Here is a 21,965-nt window from a genome sequence, read left to right as displayed (position 1 = left end):
ACGTTTTCTAAAGGGTTGGGCCTCAGGTAAGAATTTTTTAACCTGAGCTCTGCCCAACTCGAATTTGGCTAAAAAAAATTTCCCTACTATGGTTTTGTTGTTGTTTGTTGCTATTTTGTTATTATATTGCTATTATTTTGTTGTTATTTTTTAGATATTGTATAACTCTTATTTTATTGTTAATTTTACCACTATTTTAGAGGCTTTTACTTGCTAAGTTGTAACTATCTTGATGGTATTTAGGTATAATTTTTTTAATGTATTTCAATTTGTTGGAAAACATTTATTTTAACATTTTTAGTGTATTTGATGTATTATATCTTTTAATTTTGTTTTTATATAATAATAATATAAAAATTTAATACGAGCAGATCAGGCTAGACTCGAGTTTAGCATTTTTTTTTATCTGAGCTAGACTTGGACAAAATTTTGGGCCATTTTTTGGATTGGACTGGACACGAACGTAGAAAGCGAGCCTAAAATTTTGTATCAATCCGGCCCAAACTCGACTCATGATCATGTCTAATGAGAAATATATTGGATGCACTGTGGCGGTGGAAGCTGGTTGGATGCTTACTTGGTATAGGTTATCAAGTTTTGGGATATCTTGTAACTTGTTTGAATGCTTACTTGGTATGGACTTTTTATAAGTTAGAGATGTAAAGAGTCTTAAAATGTAAGATTAAAAATGATTAATTTATTTGAATTAAGTTAACAAAACTATGTAATTTTATTTTAATTTAATTATATTTAGTTTTTCTAAAATTAAGGTTATTGGTCTCAACATCAATTATCAAAGTTGAAGCACTCAATTTGCAAGTATGAACCACGTTATAAAATATTTTTATTATAAGAGTAAAAATATAAGTAAACAAGGAGTACCGCACTTTCGTTTCTTTCAATAAGTAAAATAAAATTTCATAATTTATGTCAATTTTTTACGTAATCAAATTGTTGGAATCTTGTCAAAGCACAAATATATTAAGTTATGCTATAAAAAAAATAATAATAATAATAGCCATTGTTGTTTCTTTGGCAATTACACAGACAAAACATGAACTCCTCTTTGCCCCTTATTATTGTCATAAAAAAGATAATGTCGTTCATATTCTATAAATAAATTGTGGGGGCAAATATTGAACCCAACCCCGCCTATAGTTACAAAATTATAGTATGTTAGGAGAAGACTCAATTTTTGGCCTTTTTACTCATGGCTTTGCGCTTGTTTACATCCAGATATCTCTTCCTTAATCGGATGGCCTTTGGTGTAACCTGCATCTCAATTAACCATTATTATATCAGATATCAGATATCAAAAGCTTTCATGACCAGCATGCTTTAGCTATGGAAACCACTAGCAATGGCAATGCATGCATTTAGCCACACATAAACACTTTCTCTCTCTGTGCATACATATAATATAAATCTTTTCTGTTTCGAAATCCTGAAAAATTTTGAAATCTGTAATAACTCTAAGAATTCCAGAAAGAAGCACATTATTTGATGTAGGGATCGATAACTCAAGAATTAGAATAATACAAGACTAGAGAAATATTCTATGATGAATCCAAAAATGGAAAGCACAAATCAACAGTAACTTACCTCTATAAGCTCATCAGAAGCAACATAACCAATAGCTTCTTCAAGAGTCATCTGCACACAAGCACAATTAGTTCTCACGAGTCAAATGCAAAGTTGAAATGATGTTTGATTTATCTAGTTCCAAATGCTTTTAAATTGCTCATTTTCAACATTTGGTCCTTAAAATCTTCCTTGCAAGTATAGTGTAGTGTGATGTGTCAACAATCAACACATAAAAAGCTGAAACAAACTTAAAGAGGAAATAAACCAAGTATTTTTTATGGTATAGAAAGACATACAAGTTTTGGCGGAGATAGTTTCACATTTTCATCTTTGCCAGCTGCACGCATATTTGACAGTTCTTTACTCCTTACTGGATTCACCTGAGATAAGAGAGACATTGCACAAAGGTCAGCCATACTTGAAAAAAATAAGGCCTGCTTGCAGGGGCACTAGATTTTATTCTTACATCAAGATCTGTATCACGTGAATGCTCACCAACTATCATGCCATCGTATGTCTGAGAGCCAACAAATAAACAATAATTAGACTTTTAAAGAGGTAGACCTCGTCTTAACCTGAAAAAGACCAGCAAAACTCACACAACCAGAACTTGATTCAACCCATTTTTAATTTAAAAGTTAACCACCCAAATCCGGAACTTAAGCCAAGAGTATATTATTCTATTATTGTACACGTCAATGTCAATAAAAAATAAACAATACAATAGTATAGTATAACTTATTATTTTTAAAATGAGATAAAGCTGATTTGAACTAATTTGAAAAGTAGATGGCCTGAACTAACCAGATTTTATACTTGAAGTAACTAGAACCTAAAATGACTCATACCTGAAGTGACTCTAAACTGAAATGAAATTCATAATCTGACCCAATACACCTAATTGCTACCCCTATACAGACGAAACCAGATTTATTTAATAATTTGGCCAATAAAGCGTGCCTCATTCAATTAACCAAAAAATAATGCATTGGTTGTAGATGTCCTAGTATCACAAAATGATATAGCTAACAGTAGAGACAAAAACTATCGTGGCATCCTTAAATATAAAAGGCAAGTCCTATATTTACCAAGTGCATCACCACCAAGGTATCTCATATCTCATACAAATAATTTTTAAGTGTGTGTTATGGACTTGCCAACTTGAAGATTATTAAACCCACAAGAGTCATTAAGAATAACATAGCCCGCACCCAAATAGTTACCAGATTCTCAAAATAAATGGTCCTGGCTTCAACCATTGTTATAGAGGGTGAGGGGACTGAATGTTAGTATCATTGGTTGCATAATCCTACCTATTCATTTTTCAGAACATAATATTAAGATTAAGATTAAATAACCCATTTGAAAGCTAAGAACTTAAGAATTAGAGGCATGCATAAGCAAATAAACAAGTAATGAAATTATTAATCTTAACATGGAAACTACCTCCATCCCAGGGGTCACAAAAAGAGTTCCACGAGCTTCCAAACTCATCAATGCATAAGCTGTGATTGTACCATAACCCATTGATACCTGTTCAGAGTAAACGATACGTACATTGTGGCAAGGATTAAGCAGCAATTATATACATTTAGGTGTATAAAATATTCAAAGAAGTAAAAGTTTATGGATCATTATGGAAATTCTACTCATGCCAGAGTGTTCCTTATGAGCAGTGTCATCTATAGCTAGTGCAGAGCAAGGAGTAAGCAAGGTTTGCTGCAACAGCACCCAAGTGTAGTACAAGAGTATACTGCATACCTCTAGTATGTTGAATCTAACTAATCTAAACGTGTTCAAATTGTATCTCAGAACAAGCAAGACTAACATCTATCTTCAATGCTAAAAAAATTTGAAATCTTGAACATGTGAAAGAATGTCTTCATCTTGAACTTTTTGCTTTCATCAATCATTTATATTGATAGAAAAAAATGTCATTTAAAGAAGCTCTCATTTATGTGTCTAAACAAAAAGTACAGGATAATAATTATATTACATGCACAGAAATAACATAGTAATTAAGTCACAAGAAAGCATTAGGCAAGCATACCAACACTCCTTTCCTGACATTTCCAAGAGGGCCTCGATGCTTCTCATACGCTGCAAAAGGAACAGATCCCGGAGAGGGTTAACAAGACTAGGAACATTATCTTGTAAACTGGCTATATAGAGTTTTTAAACTTCACAATCAGTTGATCTCAGAGGAAATTATCTTATACACTGATAAAGAAGTTAAAAGCTCCATAAGTGGTACTAAAAAGTTGACAATTGACACTTATCTCACAAAGTATATTTATAAGAACTAACAAATAAATAAATTATTGAATGGATGCAAAAAACCCATCTAACCCATATCATGGTGCTTGAGAATTCCATCATCAATAGATAGAAGGAAAATTCTAAAAAGAGCTCCTTTATATGAGTTTTTCATCAGCTCCAACATTCCATAAAACATTGCAAAAGATGTAATGATTTGTGTAATTCGTGCTACCCAAAACATTTCGATAAATAATTTGTAATGTTTTGTGTAATTCGTTGTAATAATCTGTGTAATTGGATAATATTTTGTGTAATTACACACAACATTACGAAAGTTGTAATATTTTGCATAATTGAGAAACATTTGTGTGTCTTAGGTAATGTTTTATGTAGTTAGAGACGATGAGAAGCTTATTTTAGAAAGCTCACCCTAGAACTTCTCTATATGGAATAAGCAGACTACAACAATCATTTTATACACAACCAATGGAGTTTTTAAACTTGACAAGTGAGAGGGTTGACCTATGTCTCATTAGAATACATTTATCAAAATTAATAATTAATCAATCATTAAATGGATATATGAAAACCATCTAACTACCAGTTGCAAGCAAGGTTTTCAGAACCAAACCGGTGGTGAAACTGGTCAGACCACCGGTTTCCAGTCCAACCAATTCGACCGGTTTGTCTGTTTCAATTGAATAAATTACTAAAAAGTCATAAAATTTTGAAAAATAGAGAAATTGGTTCAACCGATTTTTAGCCTGGTTCAACCAGTTTGCGAGTCAACCGGTCCAACCCTTTATTTTGGCTTGGTAACCCGGCCGGTAACCGGTCTGACCAACCAGTCTGGTCCAGTTTTGAAAACAATGCTTGCAAGTTTAAAATTCCACAGTCGATGTATAGTACTATAAAAAACCCATTAATTGTCTCAAAAAGAATTTTTAACATTGTGTGAACCATGGCATGCAGGTTGAAACCTTTTCTTGATTTTTTTTTACAACACAAACCTATAAATAGAGAAAGCACAAGTTCATTCAATATGTTATCATCGATGGAAAAAAAACTAAGGAACGGATAACCTCTATTTCCAAGAAACCAAAAGATTCATCTTCCAGAGGATAATGACCTGACAACAAGATGCAATGCACATGGAAAACAAGACCAAAAAATAAGTATAACAGGTAGAAAAACATACATTGAAAAGCACGATGCATAAATCCAGTTCCACGAGTATCACTGCTGAACACACTTCTGTAACCAACCAGGCCCCTGATATACAAAATAGAAGTATAACTTTCCTCTGATTCTTATAATAAAATCGGCCCAACAAACGAAACAGCATTCTCATAAAATTTTCATGAAAGAACCAACCACATCATTGCCGCACACGCACACGCGCACGCACGCACACACGTGTATATATATATGCTTCCATTGAGTGGTTCTTACAATTTGCTCAACTACTCCATACCATCATCTATTAGATAAATTAAGCTAGAATTTAATCACCATCCCCACCTAGTCAATACTAATTTAACAAACGTGCGTTAATGTGCCTTCTCCATGAACTGATATCCAGAAACAAGATCCACCTAGCACCCTAACTATTACAAGTTATTTGTCATTCTGTTATCTTCTGCTGCACATTACAAGGATTAGACCACAAGTTATCACACTGCACCGCTCACAGTGGAGAGTGTCCAATCAAGGGAAAAGCCCAATGGCTAAACTTCTATATCGCATGATGTACTATGAAAGATCATGCAAGTCTCTAACTGCCACAAATGAATTGTTTCGAAACTTCATTATTTAACTTTTGGCTGTAAGAGAAACTGTTACTTTATCATCAGTACAGAAAATCTATAACCATTTTAATCCATTCCACAAGCACAATGGAGAAGCTCAGGCTACATGGTAACAATTTTATTCTGGTTTCCAATTATTTATTAATGTCAACTCTTCCTTTGTAGTATTTTCTTTTTTTTTTTTTTTTTTACACTCGTGTTGATATGGGACAGATTTGGCCAATTCTGCCACTTGGTGTTAAAGCTGCACTAATGTTGAAACATTAGAGCTTTTGGTTTGGGGCTACAGTAGATATTAGGACGGTGGTCCTGGAATCACTAAGGGTTTGCAGAAAAGGAGATTATATCTCAAAAGAACATTGAAACTGAAGAAAAGGTCGACAAAAGTTTTAGGGCAGAAAAAGTATCATGGCTTCTTTAGTTAGGAGGAATAGAATAGCCATTCCCCCCATTCAGTGATGAACAGTGGTTCATTGGTTAGGCTGGTAGAATCACCCATTCAATGGAAAGGCCATTTCTTCCCTATCTAGAGCCCTCCTGTAATAACTTTTCTTTAGTGATACCGAGGACGATATACCCCATGCAACACTGAACAACGAAAAAAATAATGCAACTTTCAAATATGCCCTTTAAGGACTGAATTTGGAAGAGACAAGGGGAAGAAGGGAGGGTGGGTGGGTGAGACAGGAAGTCGCATAGTTGCTGGCATGAAAGCCTGCCAGCCACCGCAAGACCAGTCGGAAAGAGAATATAAGAAAATAAATAAATACCAGAGGAAATCACAAAAAATAAAACTAAACATAATATCTCTTTTGTATTTAAATATTATTTATTTTTATATCTCAATAAAATTCTAATTAAATATAATTCAATCAAATAATCTATCTAAACCTGATATGATTGGATTTCAAAATCAATAAATTCAAAACGAACCAAATTCGAATTGAGTTTCAAACTTAAATAACCCAAACCAGAGGTACCTAGAATCCAAATAACCCGAACGTGAAATAACCATTAACTCAATACAAAATAACTAGAACACAAAATTGACCCAAAATTTTAGGATCCAAGTTGACCCAACCCGAATAGACCTAACCGAAACTCAAGTTAGGCTGTTACAGTTGCCTTTATAGGCAAGACAAATCATAGGTGTGAAAAATGGAAAGACTGTTGGAATCCCTATAATTAAGGATAGAAATCTGATGGTATTGGAATCCCTATAATTAAGGATAGAAATCATTGTGATCTCTTGTAAATAGAAACTAATCTCGATTCATCGATTCTTAGGAAATTACGATATCAATTCTTGATTCTTAGGGATTAGGATTTATTTCCTTTAAAATGATTATTTTTCTCTTTATAAAGTCAAAACTAAAGCGGTAGCAATATAATGTAATTTTTCCTCCGAGTGTTTTTACATGGTATCGAGCTATAGGATTCACTCGATCCTATTTTTTCTCTAAATTCTCTTACTAAAAATTTACGTGGTTTAGTCCTCCAATGGGTGATATCAATGAGAATTTCTCTAAACCGAGACATCACAAATAACTCGAATATCAATCGGGAATCACTCAAGGTGAAATTAATTCCTCCCTTATAATCACCAATCATCGGCTAAATGGGAAGAACTTCTTGCAATGGTCTCAATCGGTTCTTATGGTGATTCGTGGTCGTGGCAAATTAGGGTACATCAATGGAGAAATCCCACGACCAACCATGGTGATCCTACTCATGCCACTTGGGAACTCAACAATTCAATTGTAATGGCTTGGCTAATCAATTCGATGGAAGGCCATATAAGCCGCACCTATCTTTTTTCAAACGCAAAAGACATGTGGGATGCAATCAAAGAAAACTACTCGAGATCTTGGAAACGCCTCCCAAGTATTTGAAATCAAGCTTAAGTTAAAGGACATCCGACAAGGAACACTCGAGGTAACTCACTACTATAACAATTTGAAAATTTTGTGGCAAGAACTGGATATGTATTATGAGGCAGATTGGGGTGAAGGCTTAGAACACAACAGGTTTATGGTCCATCTCAACAATGAACGTCTTTATGAGTTTTTAGCAGATCGAACCGTGAGTTAGATGAGGTCCGTGGTCGAATTCAGGTAGATCACCTCTTCCAACGATCGGTGAAGCATTTGCGAAGTTAGAAGAGAAGAAAAGCGTCGTCTTGTCATGATGGGAGATTCAAAGGAACCTAAACCTATGACTCCAATTTCTAATCGTCCCATCAAACCTCTGCTCTCATCTCCAAAGGTCCACGACCACAAAACGCGTCTGGAAATGATTCGGATCAACAAGACCATGGTGTAGTCACCGCAATCGTGTTGGTCATACAAAAGAAAAATGCTTCAAACTCCATGGCTATCCCGAAAAAAAGAAGGATAATAAGACGCCATGTTATCCTCCACTACTGCGATGATGTTCTTGATGTTCGCTAACAAAACACGACTTGAGACTCTCCATAAGATACTTGGTACTCCCACTACTCATGGATCTCTAGCAACTCAAGGTCGCCCTCAACATTGCTTTTGAATCTAATAATCAATCTCCTTGGATACTCGATTCGGCGCCTCGATCACATGACGGTGACTCCACGTTGTTTCACACCTACACTCCTTGTCATAACAAATCCGAATCCGCATAGTCGACGGTTCTTACTCACCGTGGTGGAATAGGAGAAGTACAAATGATGAGAATTTTTCTCTCGATAAAGTCCTACATGTTCCAAACTTGTCCTGTAATTTACTTTCAATTAGTAAACTTACTAAGGATGAAAAAGTTCTTGCTGAATTTTCGCAATTGGTTGTGTGATACAGAATGTAAATCGGGAGGATGATTGGCACCGCTAAAGTTGATGATGGACTATATATTTGGAATAAAAAGCAGACACAAGGGGATTGGCTCTATCCATCGCAAAAGAGGACACTATTATGTTATGGCACCGTAGGTTAGGACATCAAACTTTGTGTATTTGAAAAACATCTTCCATTGTTATTTCAAATAAAAGTATTAATTCCTTGAAGTGTGAAATTTGCCAATTATCTAAACATACCCGTGTGCCATACCCATTAAAACCACATATTCAGTCCCAACCTTTTTCGTTAATCCATAGTGACCTATGGGGAGCCAAATAGAGTGAAAAATATTACAGGGGCTAGATGGTTTATAACATTCATTGATGATCATACTAGGGTCTTTTGGGTCTATCTACTCAAAGAAAAATCTGAAACACCCAAAGTATTCCAAAATTTTCACTCAATGGTTCGAACCCAATTCAACTCTACCATACATACCCTCCGTCCTGACAATGGGAGAGAATACTTCAACTCTGTCTTAAGTCCATACCTTTCTGACCAAGGCATTATACACCAAAGCTCTTGTCCTGACACTCCTCAACAAAACGGGATCTCTGAGAGGAAAAATCGTCATCTTCTTGATGTGGCTCGAGCCATAATGTTCACTATGAATGTTCCAAAATACTTGTGGGGAGAAGCTGTCCTTACTGCCTGCTATCTCATAAACCGAATGCCATCAAAGATCCTCAATTTCCAAACACCTCTAAATACTCTTTTAAAGGCCTTCCCTCTATTTCATGTCCCTAATCTTCCAGCCAAAATATTCTACAGAAAGCTTTTGTCCATAACCATCAACCAAATCAATCCAAACTTGATCCTCGAGCCCACACCGTATCTTCATTGGATATTCCCTACACAAAAGGCTATAAGTGTTACTCACCAACATTGCTACCGAATGTTTGTCTCGAGATGTTACCTTCTTTGAAAATGAACCATACTTTGCAAGATCTCATCTTGGGGAGATTTTTAATGAAGATGAGACCCTTAATACTCTCCTCATTATACCGCTTTGATCCTACTACTACTATCCCAGATTTAGTTGTTTCCCTATACTGACAAGAATTTAACACCGTCCTTCCCAATGACAATACCTCCACCAAGTACAACACCACTTGATCAAGGAAAAGCAAAATCTGAGTTTACTCCGACGGAATCGTTCTCCTGAACCGACTGAAAGAAGGCCAATTACATCTCCAACCGAGGACTGCTTCAAGCGAAGTCCCACCTCCGTCACCATCCATCTATCTTCCAATTGCGATTCGAAAGGGTACAAGGAGTTGCACTCAACATCCTATTTCTCGGTTTGTATCCTATGGAAATTTATCTAAGTCTTACAAAGCTTTTGTGACTAATGTTGATTCTGTAAAAATTCCAAAAAATATAGAAGAGGCTCTTGAATCACCGAGTGGAGACAAGCGTGATGGAAGAAATGAAGGCCCTCAAAACAATGAAACATAGGAAGTCTCGGATCCGCCTAAAGGGAAAAAAACCGTAGGGTGCAAATGGATTTTCACTACGAAATTTAAACCCGATGGTAGTATTGACCGATACAAAGCTCGACTTGTGGCTAAGGGATTCACCCAAACTTATGGTCTCGACTACAACGAGACGTTTGCACCGTTGCCAAGCTAAACACCATTCGGTCCTGCTATCTCTTGCGCCAACCTTGATTGGCACTTGACTCAATTGGATGTAAAAATGCTTTTCTCAACGGGAATTAAATGAGGAGGTGTATATGGATTTCCACCGTGGTTTGAAGAAAACAAGGACCAAGTGTGTAAGTTGAAGAAGTCCTTGTATGGTGAAACAATCTCCACGAGCGTGGTTCACCGATTTGCAAAAGCTATGACTAGCGAAATTACATTCAAGGACGAAGTGACCACACCATGTTCTACAAGCACTCGGAAGAGGGTAAATCTTGCATCCTTATCGTTTATGTTGACGATATAATAATAACAGGAAATGACTCGAGCGAAATTTTGAGATTGAAAAAATTTCTTGGTACAGAGTTTGAACTTAAAGACTTGGGGAGTCTTAAATATTTTCTTGGTATGGAGGTAGCAAGGTCGAAAAAGGTATCTTCATTTCCCAAAGGAAATATGTTCTTGATCTCTTGTCGGAAGTTGGTTTCATGGGCAAGAAACCAAATAAAACTCCTATGGAGTTTAACCTCAAATTGGGAACTAATGAGGATGGAGAAGAAATCGACGGGGAGATATCAACGTCTAGTAGGAAGGCTCATCTACCTATCTCACACCCGTCTAGACATAGCCTTGAAGATGAGTGTTATTAGCCAAGATATGCATCCCCGAGGGAGAAGCACTGAAGTCGCATATGGAATACTAAGATACCTAAAAGGAACTCCCGGTAAAGGCACAGACTTCAAGAAGACTATCAACCGAAGCGTGAAGTCTACATCGATGCAGATCAGGCGGGTTACATTAATGATAGACGCCTACAAGCGGCTATTGTAGTTATGTTTGGGGTAATCTCGTGGCGTGGAGGAGCAAAAACAATCTGTGGTAGCACGCAGCAGGCAGAGGCGAGTATCGAGCACTATCTCATGGTATATGCGAAGGAGTTTGGATACAAAGACTTATGGGAGAACTAAAAGTGCCTTTTACCGGACCTATGAAGATGTCTTGTGACAACCAGTCGCTATCAAGATAGCACATAATCACATGCATCATGATCGGACCAAACATGTGGAAATAGATCGTCACTTTATAAAAGAAAAGTACACTCGGGAGAAGTATGCATCATCTACCTACCTACTAGACAACAAGTTGCGACATGTTAACCAAAAGTTTGAACGAAACATGTTTGAAGAACTTAGTGGCAAGTGGGTTTGATTAACATCTACACTCCAACTTGAGGGGAGTGTTGGAATCCTATAATTAAGGATAGAAATCGATGGTATTGGAATCCCTATAATTAAGGATAGAAATCATTGTGATCTCTTGTAAATAGAAACTAATCTCGATTCATGATTCTTAGGAAATTACGATATCAATTCTTGATTCTTAGGGATTAGGATTTATTTCCTTTAAAATGATTATTTTTCTTTTATAAAGTCAGTAAACTAAAGCGGTAGCAATATAATGTAATTTTTCCTCTGAGTGTTTTTACAAAGACAAATAAGTTTATTTTAGTAATATTTTTAATTAGAATAACTTATTTTAGGATGTTTCCCATTAGATTAAAAGTCTTAAATTTTTGTATAATTTTAGTTTCCTGTTCTAAAGAATAAACCTATTGCAACCTCTATTTAAGGGGGATGATCCTGAGAAGAATTTTTATATAAAAAAAAAACGCTAAAAGATTTGGGTCTCTATTTAATGAGTCTTAAGGTTTCAGACTCCGTTTGATCTGAAAGGTTCCGGTTTCCTTTTAATGAGCTAAACAAATAATCTCAAACATACAATAGTAACATAGGCCTAGAAACTTAGTCAACAAATTAACCACTATAGAAATGGCCTACTCAAATGTCACCTTCAGTTAGACCCAAAGTTCATCTAAGCCTTTCGTTCCCAAAGTGGAAAAACTTCACCTAACCAGCCTATTGATGTACCATCGTGAATGTGCCAGTTTTCAACATTTTTTAGGGGGAACTAAGTACTAGTACTTTATTCCTCCAATGACTTAATATTCTTTTGATCAATGATTCTCACTTGTATTTAAATCCACAGCCAATTCTTTGCTAATTTATGGTACATATTGATAGAAGTTGCTAAAAGAAATAATTGAGGCCCTGCCATTCCAACTTTGAGCCCAAAAGGAGAAGAAGGCACATGCACAAATTCTAGGCTCATGAAGAAATCATCAATCAAAAGATATTCTGGGTTGAAGAAGAATCTCACTTTCCAAAAGAAAATTCTCCCTTTAGCACTATTTCCACACCCCCTTCTCAAAGAAAAAAAAATCATTTTTGCAGCCAAACGAGAATGTTCACAAGACACAATAAATAAATAAATAAATAAAACAAAACTAACCTACCTTGATGGACAGGTCAATGACAATCTAGTTCTACCAACATTTCCAGGAACAGGACCCATATCAGCAACCTCAGCTCGCCTATGAGATAGAGCTTCCATAACTAATCCTACATGCTCATCATTCACCTGTAGTAACAGATTAATGTGCCAAGTCCACAAGTATATAATGGAAGGAAACAAATTACTATGTCTGAATCTGCAATACTTACCTCAATGGTCACTTCCTCAATAGGCTCCAGCTTTTGACCTTTCTCAACTTTATACCTGATGTTACACAAGAATTTCCAGGAAAAGAATATATTATTTGCAAATAAAAAGTGCATGGAAATAAGTGGATCTAGATAGAACACAGAGAACTTGGAAAGGCATCTATAGAACATGGACTTAAGGTAAAAAGATTCATTCAAGTGAATTTCTTATCATTTTGGCTGTCAGCTGGCCATGAAGGTTCAATCAGTGGCCATGTCTTAAAATCAATAGAGGCATCGTCTCAATTTTGTATGAAAACCAACAAATTAATATCATAAATGTCAATAATTAGTATCATGCCAAACCTTATTTAGCTTTCCAAAATCACAACCTATGAGTAGACCAATCACAGTTTTTAGAAATTGTCACAGAAAAATTGGTTCAAATTTGTATCAAAGCCTTCAAATTTCAATATCATACATGTCAACAGCTAACACCATGCCAAAGCTGTACTAGGCACTGTATCTTAAGCGCCAAACACCAAAAGCACCTCATGACCTTTTGAACAAGGCACGTTTGATCAAAAGCACACTATACGCAACTAGACACGCTTTTCTGAAAGCTGTAGGCATTCTTTTTTTTTAAAATCTCGCATAATTGAAGTTCTCTTTAATTTTTTCATTACCTCAGTTAATGAAAAAACATGGGACAACAATAAGCTCCCTACTTCTTAGTGTTCGAGTATTCATTAACAAAGGGGCTATTAGGAAATCATGCATGTAGGCCAACAAAAGAAATAGAATATTTTGTATATTCTTTTATGATAAACTAGACCACTTTTTAGAGTTTATTATCACAATTATATATCTTACGCATGTTATATTTACACATACACGTATATACATGTATATCTGTTGTGCCTTAGGCAAGTGCTTTTTTTGCCTTACACCTCAAGCACTAAAATGGCTCTAGCCAAAACAGCACAGTGCACCTTCGACAACACTAAGTCTAAGGCTTAGTTCTCTGTTACTTTGGCTTTTGAAAAATGTGACAGGAAAGTGCTGTGAAAAAGTATGATTTGTTAATTTCAAGTGTTCAGTATTGCTGTTAAAGATTACGGTGGAAAGTTAAAATGTCATTTTCAGTCATGATGTTGAAAAGTAAAAAATTAGTTAATTTAAATGATATTTAAATAATTTAATATAATCATATATGATACATAGCTTTTAAATGCTTTTAAGTAATTAATATAAATTATTTGTAAAATTAATGATACAAGATATTTTAAAATTTAAATACAATGATAAATGATATTTAAATAATTTAAAATAATGATATTTGTGAATAATATTTAAATAATTTTTTAAATACTTTTAAACAGTTAATATAAATATAAGCATTTTGATAATTTTACTTCAAAATACAAAAATCAAAAGCCAAAATCATCTAAATCCCAGCTTTTGTGATTCAGTGGAAAAGAACTTTTTAACATCACTTTTGTGATTCGGTTGAAAAGTGCTTTTGGAACCCCAAAAGCAACGGAGAACGGGGCCTAAGACTAATAAAACAAAGGCCTCATAGAAGATTTGTAGAAAACTCACATCACTTTCGGTGGTGAAACGGACAGCTCAAATCCTTCACGTCTCATATTCTCAATCAAGATACCTGTTACACATGTCAACAAATAAATCCCACAGGAAAATTAGAAGATGCAGAGCACTCTATGCTAATAGTAATTAAACCATAGGAAACAAAAGCACGGTGCAAAGTTTGGTAAACAAACCCAGCTGCAGTTCTCCCCTCCCCTGAACCTCGAAAGTATCTGCTATGCCTGGAAGCACATTTATGGCGAGATTTGTTTCAGATTCAGCCATTAGTCGATCACCAATTTTTCCTCCGGTCAACTGCAGTATTTATCAGCACACATATCACCTCATGTTGATTGGATATGAGTTGCAGCATAATTCTAAATTTAAGTATATGTTTCAGTCTAAGCAGAGCATATAGGCATATTGTACTGAGGCAAATGAATTTCAAGGTTCAACAAGAAGGTGGAAACAATAAGCCTTAAAATTGGAAATGCTGCAAAATCACAACATAAATATGATTTCAAACATTAATAGTATCACAGTCACCTTTACATTTCTAACCATGTTCTACAGATATTTTTTCATCTAAAATAATTGAAGTTACAAATATAAGAAAGAACAAAAGTTCTCGATTAATATTATTGTTGTAAGCAAACAAAGATTTGATACCTAAATATGAATTGTCTTTGTAGAATAATTACAGAATAAAGCTGTAAATTAATAAGATTTCAATACTAATAGGTCATTTCATTCTTTTACTGCAAAAATTGAATGGTTATAAGCATTTACAAAAGTTTAACCATAAATTTGAATACCAAACACAAAAGTGATGTTTATTTTCCGGAAAAAAATAGCTTAGCTAACAGAAAATGACTTACTGGTCAACAGAAAATAAGTCTATTTTTTCTGAAAACTTTTCCCTTTTGAAAAGTGCAAGTCATTTTCCGAAACACAGTTCCCTATGAGTAACTTGATCTTTATATAAAATTTAACTTAAATATAACCAAATTACATTAATATTTTAATAATAAATATATATTACAATTTATAATTATTAATATTATTTATTATTTTAATAAATTTATTTAGTATTACAATTTTATTTTAATAATAATTTTAAATTTTAAGTAATATACTTAATATTTTATGGAAAATTTTATATTAATATTCTAATATAATATATATTACTATTTATAAATATTTAGTAATAAATGTTTTATAATATAAAAACGAATATGTTAATAATAAAAATAAGAGTATTTGTTTAAATTCTACTTAATTTCCTTTATCTCTTCCAACTACAATGTGCCATCATCCGCTCTCATATATATAACATATGCAACTTCAATTTGAGTTTTAGTTAGATATCAGCTATTATTAAGTTTATATAAAATATTATTTATTATAAAATAAATTTCAATTGTCAAAGGAAAATGCTTCTATTATATTTTGCAACAAATATAATTTATGTTGTGTTTGATTAACTGAAAACAAGTTTCAAAAAGAAATTCAAGAAAATTTGTCAAACACTAGAAAATATCAATTTTTCCACAAAATCAATCTATTTTCTAGAAATCATTTTTCGACAGGCTATTTTCAATGAAACAAACACAGCAAAATGGTGTTTATTTTCCAGAAAAACTGAGAAAGGGAGTGTTGCAAATTTTACCAGAACAAAAAATCCATAAAATTAGAAGAACACCAAAAAGCCAATAGCAAAATATATTGACAATGAAGGCAGGCAGGTATACAACTTACATGGGTACCATCACGACCTGCTAAAGGAGAATCATTGACACCAAAAGTCATGGAAATGGTTGGGGGGTCCAACTCAACGGTTGGCAATGCAGCCATAACCTAACAAATGTAAGAACAATCCATTTTATGTATAGATCCAACCTGCCAATTCAATTTATTCATAGATACAATCCAATTAATGCCCAAGAAAAAAACAGTTTCTTTCTTGGGTGTTAATAAAAAACACAGCAAAAGAACCCTGGATCAATGCCTTCGCCCATTCGTGATTAGTTTTAGTTTCCACCATATTCAAATCCATTCACAAACAAAACAATTCATGTCCTTGGGCAAAAGACAAAACCCAAATAAAGCTTAAAGAAGCGTTTGATAACAAATTGGGCAAACTTAAAAACGCACGTTCATGGTTGACTAACAGCAGCTAATTGAGTTAAAGATGACGGTGCTGATCATCATCATCTATTGCTCAGAACCAATAACACTATAATAGTTGGAATAAAATCAAACGAAAACCCATCAGTATGCTGCTTATATAAGCTTGAAAATCAAGAATGTCACCTTAGGTTTCCATGCTAGCTACCAACAAAGTAGATGATGCTACAGGTGTAGACAAATCAAGAAGACTTAAAAGCAGTAAGCAAGGAATTTGTATGAGGACCTGTAAGGGGGGGGGGGGTGAAGCGAGAAAGCAACAGGAGGAGGGGAGGGATGAAGAGAAGTAAGAAGTGGGGCCAGAGAATTTTGGGGAAGGACAAGAGAAGAAAAAGGAGATAATGTAACCATGGGGAGAAGATTGCAGTGGAGGCCAAAATAAGGTAGGGCAAGTTGACAGAGGGAGAATGCAGTGATAGCAGTAGAATTGCGTTCGTCATAGTCATTAGAAGAAAACAAAGAGACAGGGTTTCAGGGAAGTGTCTTTGGATCAAGGCAATTTCTAAAACTTTGAACTTCTCATTAACTGAAAATTTTTATAAATAAAAAAGGGTTAATTGACCTAACACTTTTTTTACTAACAAAACATCAAAAAATGAGGGAAACAACTTTTCAAGGTACAATTGGTACGCCCCAAATCCCAGAGAGGTGACACCAAATTGCAGGTAAGTACACTACATAGAAGGTTGTACACCACAAGCAATCAACATGGATGAACATGGAAGTGAGTCCCATCATGTATCATCACATGCACTTGAAAACTGTACATAATGGCACATAACAACCTAAATAGATCACATTGGCAGATTATATCTTGCAGAACATAACTAACAAGATTAACACCAAAATTGCTAGTTTACACTAAAACTACTGAAGTCAACACAAGCACTCAGCTTTATAACAAGATAAAAGCATACCTCTGTATTTGCCACTGTATGGCCAATTGATGGACTACCCAGCCCAGCCATTGATATAATATCACCAGCTCCTGCACTATCAATAAGAACCATGCTTGTACCCTTCTTTTTCATTAGCTTCACAACCTACAAGACAAACATTGCATTAAATATTGGCATCACTCAAGTATCACTCAGAAGATCAGTTTATAAAGACTAAACAGAACTTATGCCGAGAAAGATAAATGACTGTTGAAGTTCACCTACACTAATTTCAGATGGGTATTCAAAAATTTCATTGAACTTTAAATTGCAAGATTAAAAAACAAGAAACCAAATTTGCTTTGGTAATTTAGAAAGGAGTGATTCAGGTAAATATTTTGAATTTGAAATAACATTTCCAACCTCAAAACATTGTACCACAACCTTTTGAAAATCTGAAATTTCAATGAAACCATAACATCCATTACTCTCAAACTAGATGCCTAAAACCTTCTATTGACACCATTCAACAATTTCTATGACCACTAAAGCCACATCTTGAGGTTTTGGGAGCTAGAGATCAAAAAATGAGTTGCGTATTAGGGAAAATAAAGAGTATTGGAGAGATGGAAGAAGGGATAAGCAAACATCAGCAGCACAGACCTCGGCAATAAAGGAGAAGACTGAGGGTGGTCTTGATGCTAGGCTACTTGATTAGAAAACAGAGGGAGAGAGAATAAGGAACACCGAGGGCATAGACAAAATAAAATTGTGGATTATGCTAGCCCTATTCAGGTCACAGGTAATTTGGCCTTTAAATACTCTTCACAAATACCAGGACAGGTTTAAATTTTCTTTAATTTGCCTACTTCACACAGACTCTTCATTCTCCCTAAAGTACCGGTTCCCAAACTTGACCAACACATTCGACCATGGGTATGGGGGTATGATCCTCCAAATATATGGAAAAATCTGAGTCAAACACATACCCATACCCGACACTTGCCTCCTGCCCTCCCAGTCCAGGTAATGCAGAAGTTCTCAACAGTTAGCAATTGAAGTTCCCTTTCACAATCCCTCATTCATATGCACAGGAAATACTAACTGGGAAAAAATTTTCTAACATGCATTTTAGTAATTCCATGCATCTAATGCAAAATACTCTAAGAAAGCATGTTTTTCAGGATCACTATTGGATTTGCATATTCAGTTCATAGTGATTTGTCCTTGCAAAATGTTACAGATTTAAATGGAAACTTGGGTACCAGATCCATTCACTATCACCTTCAAGAAAGTAGAGGTAGAAGAAAACGCCAAATAAACCACAATTATACAATAGAAAGCAGTAGAAAAGTATTAAACCAGAGTTTTAGTATGTAAAACAATGCTTTCTGGTAAATTGTAATGTACCGCAGAAACCAAATTTTTCAGCATATTTTAATTCCAACCTGCAAACCAGGATTCAGGTAGACAATGAGCACTGGATTGCATTATTAACCACAAAAACATCAATGACAAGCAAAAGTTTTATGTCGGTGACGATATTAAGTCAAAGTTTTCCTCTACTTCCAATCAAAATCAGGCTATGTCAAGCTACAAACCTTTCCTTCTTCAATTTTCTCAATGCCAGATTCACTGCTTCGCAAGCCATGTATTTTATCACCAACACGAACAATTCCAGATGAAACACGCCCAGTTAAAATTCGCCCAAGATAAAAGTCTTTTTCCATCATGGAAACCTGACATGCTTATTATGTAAATAAGAAATTTATAACATGAAAGAAATGCGAAAAGGACAAAAATAACTAGGTACAAAAGTAGAACACCCGGACGGGGGCACACTCCCCCCTTCCCATCCCTTTCTCCAGTTGCAGACATAAAGACACGTTTTAATTGATTAATCAGCACTGAGTACCAACCAACATTTGGAAAGGTCCATCAAGGTTTGCTTTTGGTGGAGGAACATGCCTTACAATGGCATCAAGCAATTGTGACATATTCTTTGCACCAGCAGGAGGATCTTTAGTAAAGGTTGAAGATGCCCATCCTTCTTTAGCAGAAGCATAGAGAACTGGAAAGTCAAGCTGTTCCTCTAAAATGAAAATATGAGAAAATTTATTAAAAGTATACCGGTATTCAGGTTAGGAATGAGGAAAGTCAAAAAATCTGAAATGGGTTAATCATAGAACTTTCTAATTATTCTATATTGCTTCACCTGTAGCACCGAGATTTGCAAAAAGATCAAAAACTAGGGTCTCAACTTCATTACATCTCTCCTCTGATACTGCATCATTAACAGCTAGACATAAGGTCTAAAATTCTTTCGGTGCACAAGAAATAATTAAGGGACAAAAAAAAAAATCAAGAATAAGTAATTTCTCACCAACAGGTAAACATTCTTGCAATTAAAAAAAAAAAATCATGAAATAACATTTCGGTTTCAGTAAATCAGAACATGAACCAAAAATAACTATAAATTTTATACCAGAAGGTCGGTCTACTTTGTTCAATAGAAGAAGAGGGCGCAGCCCGTACTTCAAGGCTTTGGCAAGAACAAATTTTGTTTGTGCAAGCGGCCCCTCACCAGCATCAACAACTAATACTGCTCCTTCAACCATGCCAACAACCCGTTCAACCTAAAAATTCAGCAATACGGACAAGCACAAACCAGTAAGTTGCATGTTTTAGTTTTCAAAAGAGTGCAAATTATGCCCACTATTTGCATTGTCAGCCAACACCTTATTGCTTTTCACTAAATCACTTTTGAATGATAATCTAAAGAACAGAAAGAGTGTTTGCATTGATGATTAGGGTGATATCGAATCAAGCTACAAACTTTTTTCTAGCTAAATATGTAACTTGCAGCTTACCTCACCACCAAAATCAGCATGACCAGGCGTATCGACCATGTTTAACTCGTTTTCTTTCCATGAAACACTAGTGACCTGCAATTGTTCGATTGTATCATTGAATGAACCAATCAATATGCTACTTAACATAACTTCTTTTGGAATCATGTAGAGAGTAAAGAAGAAGAAGACCTTAGAGGCGATGGTAATGCCACGCTCCCGCTCAAGGCTGATGGAATCCATGGCTCTCTCGTGGGGGATGTCGGCTCCACACTGCCTCAGTAGCCGGTCCATAAGCGTGGTTTTCCCGTGGTCCACGTGCGCAATCACCGCCACGTTCCGCAGTCTACCAGGATCCAAATACGCACTCGGATATGTTGTGGCAGCGGCGGCAGCACTGGCAGGGCCGGAGGAGAAGCAGCGGGAGAAGCGGGGGAGTGGAGCCAAGTGAGAGGAAAAGGATTTTAGAGTGGAGGCGGACAAAAGAGAGCGAAGGAGCAAAGGACCCGCCATTTTCTGGACTCAGCTTGAGCGTTGGAAATGGGTCCGCCAACCAAGTACCAAGGGTTTAAGCTCCGCAGCTGGGAGCTGTTTGGGGTTTTAACTTAATAAGACGAAGCCAAGGGTAGGATGGTTTTTGCCTTTTAGGCCCTCTGTGTTTTTTGTTTTTTATTTTTTGATAACTTTTGTTTTAAGTTTTTTTAAGACTGCACTAGCAAGGAAGTCACGTCAGTTTTATTTAAGGAATACTAAATAATTAAAATTTTAAGAATTATTCTATTCCTGATATTAAAATTTTATAAAGTTCTAATTGGATTTTTTCTTTTATTTAAACCTAAAACAATATTATAGGATATTTTTATTCTTTAATACTATCATTTAGTGAATGATTAAATCGATGTCACCAACCAAATTTTAAAATAACTAATAGGTATTATAATAGATATTTTTGTTTTATATTTATATTTATATAAAACATAATTTAAATTCAAAATAAAACATCAAACTTTACAAACCCTCAATTTTAACATTTTTATCAAAATCCCTTTCTTATTTTATATATACTTTTTACCTACAATTTTTTCACTCAAAGTTGGCAATTTATCATAATTTAATATTTAGTTATACTTAATGCCCCATAAGTTTATACCACTAACTCATTTAAAACTATATATAAACTCAATTATAAAATTATATTAATAATTTATTTTATTTAAAAATTACATCCAAATCCAGTAACTTTCAAAATCTTATAATAAGTTATCAAATCAATAAAATATGATTAAATTTTGTTATTAATCTCTATACTTTGCAAAATTGTAAATTTAATCCTCATATTTTAATTTGATCATTTATAGTTTTTGTACTTCTCAAATTTTAAATTTTCAATTATCATCAAACAATAGCTATTAAATTCATTAAATCATGTTATTTCCAAAATTTGATATGCCAAACATGATATTATAATGTGTAATGTCATATCGTTTGTTATTTCCATATATTACTCACTAAAATTCATTTAGTAGATTAACTATTCTCATTTGCATTGACATTAAAATTTTAAATTTCAAAAGTAGACATAAAATGATTCCATTGAATAATATGAATCAAGTCTATAACTATACACAATGTACAAGACTAATAATTGAATTTAACTAACTAGATTTAGTTGTTATTAGGTTAGGATTAAAATTTCAAAATTCAAAATGCATATGAACTAAATTTGACCAATTCAAAAAATATAAAAACTTAAAAATAAA

General features: G+C 34.6%; 1 protein-coding gene across 1 annotated transcript; it reads right to left on the bottom strand.

Annotated features, from left to right (window-relative positions):
- Window positions 1–962: 962 nt before the first annotated feature.
- Window positions 963–20,851, bottom strand: LOC105780054 (uncharacterized). The gene is made up of 19 exons (XM_012604151.2): window positions 20,398–20,851; window positions 20,227–20,301; window positions 19,842–19,992; window positions 19,572–19,640; window positions 19,276–19,448; window positions 18,958–19,095; window positions 17,396–17,521; window positions 16,050–16,148; window positions 14,486–14,606; window positions 14,304–14,367; window positions 12,723–12,777; window positions 12,515–12,639; window positions 5,042–5,115; window positions 3,635–3,684; window positions 3,031–3,117; window positions 2,051–2,101; window positions 1,881–1,964; window positions 1,603–1,653; window positions 963–1,272 (listed from the first exon to the last, which is right to left on the bottom strand). The coding sequence occupies exons 1-19, from the start codon at window positions 20,716–20,718 to the stop codon at window positions 1,189–1,191; spliced, it is 1,998 nt and encodes a 665-aa protein (XP_012459605.1). The 5' UTR covers window positions 20,719–20,851; the 3' UTR covers window positions 963–1,188.
- Window positions 20,852–21,965: the final 1,114 nt, after the last annotated feature.

The sequence above is a fragment of the Gossypium raimondii genome, chromosome 4, assembly GCF_025698545.1.
Source record: "Gossypium raimondii isolate GPD5lz chromosome 4, ASM2569854v1, whole genome shotgun sequence".
In the NCBI taxonomy this organism is placed as follows: domain Eukaryota; kingdom Viridiplantae; phylum Streptophyta; class Magnoliopsida; order Malvales; family Malvaceae; genus Gossypium; species Gossypium raimondii.
Note: the sequence above shows the minus strand (reverse complement) of the source record. Positions and strands in the feature narration are given on the sequence as shown.

Bases quoted from the DNA above. Each gene is read 5' to 3' on its own strand.
- LOC105780054 (XM_012604151.2), bottom strand. From the start codon at position 20,718: ATGGCGGGTCCTTTGCTCCTTCGCTCTCTTTTGTCCGCCTCCACTCTA. The intron at 12,640-12,722 runs GTAAGTATTGCA...CTGTTACTACAG, and splicing joins TTGAGGAAGTGACCATTGAG to GTGAATGATGAGCATGTAGG. The intron at 2,102-3,030 runs GTAGTTTCCATG...GTTGGCTCTCAG, and splicing joins TTGTGACCCCTGGGATGGAG to ACATACGATGGCATGATAGT.